Source organism: Acyrthosiphon pisum, chromosome A1 (genome assembly GCF_005508785.2).
Source record: "Acyrthosiphon pisum isolate AL4f chromosome A1, pea_aphid_22Mar2018_4r6ur, whole genome shotgun sequence".
Taxonomy (NCBI): domain Eukaryota; kingdom Metazoa; phylum Arthropoda; class Insecta; order Hemiptera; family Aphididae; genus Acyrthosiphon; species Acyrthosiphon pisum.
The window spans coordinates 170658734-170660106 of record NC_042494.1 but is presented as its reverse complement, the minus strand read 5'-3'; the positions used below and the strand labels follow the sequence as shown (position 1 = coordinate 170660106).

General features: G+C 31.5%; 1 protein-coding gene across 1 annotated transcript in view; it reads right to left on the bottom strand.

Moving 5' to 3' along the window:
- Positions 1-95: 95 nt before the first annotated feature.
- The window catches only part of LOC103309324 (ring canal kelch homolog), a 4796-nt gene continuing 3518 nt past the window's right edge, over positions 96-1373 (bottom strand). The window contains exon 6 of the mRNA XM_029488851.1: positions 96-369. Within this exon, the coding sequence (XP_029344711.1) occupies positions 366-369 (4 nt within the window). The 3' untranslated portion in view covers positions 96-365. The remainder of the gene's footprint in view (positions 370-1373) is intronic.

The window sequence follows — 1373 nt, the reverse complement described above, 5'->3', positions numbered from 1 at the left end:
ATAAACCACCTAATACAGCTACACCTATATTGAGAAGTTAAGCTTGAATTAAATATATTTAAAAAAAATATGTTTTATACAATAATAGTAAAGATCTATTAAACGAGTAGATATACCAGCACCAATTCGACTCGAATGCATGTCCGGAATAGTAGACCAAACTCCAGTACTTGGTCTGTATGCTTCAACACTACTCCAAACCTGAGTATCATCCCAACCACCCACAGCATACAGTACATCATCTAAAACTCCAACACCCACTTCACTTCGTTGTACGCGCATGTCTGCAACTGGTGTCCATTTATCAAGACTGGGATGATAACATTCGACCGATTTTAATATATTATACTCGGAATCAGAACCACCTACCTATAGAGAATACACATTTCAATTAATACAGCTTGTATAGTCTTTTTAGGGATTAAAAATCCCTTATTGTAAAATCTACGGAGTACAATTAAGCATTTTTTAATGACAGTGATTGATTACATATTAATGAACTCAAACATTTTTTAATAGTTAATATACTATATAAAATTTTATATTGTATAAATTTAACAATTATTAGAAATTTAAAATCAAGACATTTACATTTACATAGTTTGTTTTATAATTTTCAAGCATAAACAATATAATTATTTACCTTATAACATTATTAGGATTATTTTTTTACAAGAGCATTAATACGTTATACCTACATGGAACTGAAAAACGCAATTTTATATTAAACTAATACAACGTGCAGACAAATAGGTACAGTGGCGCCGAGTACGCACTTATGGTGGTTCAAATGAACCACCTAAAATGGTGGGTGGGTGGGAACCGGGTGGACGGGTAAAAAATTATCCAAGATAATTAATACTATTACTAAAGTAAGTAGGTACTAGGTACTTACACACGTACCAGTTACGTATTACTTAGGTTATGCATTATTAGGTACAGTAGGTATTGTAATATAGGTACTCAATAACCAGGTTACTATAATAAGCCCATGAGCGCAAATAGCGTTTAGGATTTGGGGGCCTAAAGCTTTACTTTGATAATATTGAATAAACTATAAAAAAATTTAGGAAATGTTTGGGAGTGATATGGACTTCTTTTTGGGGTGGGAGGGGGTAGCCCCTAAATCCCCCCTATTTGCGTGAATTGCGCATATGAATATGCCTGTGTCGTTGTATACCTATTATTTATCGTTGCATATTATTATGCATCACCGGACATGCAAACTAATTTTGGATAAACTTTATTTTAACATAAAATATTGAATTTTAATATTTTTTTTTGTGAATCAATATCTCAAAATAATGTTTCCATATTTATGTATAATGTATTAACATTTATACTTGTACTAGCTGTATTACCTGATTATACTG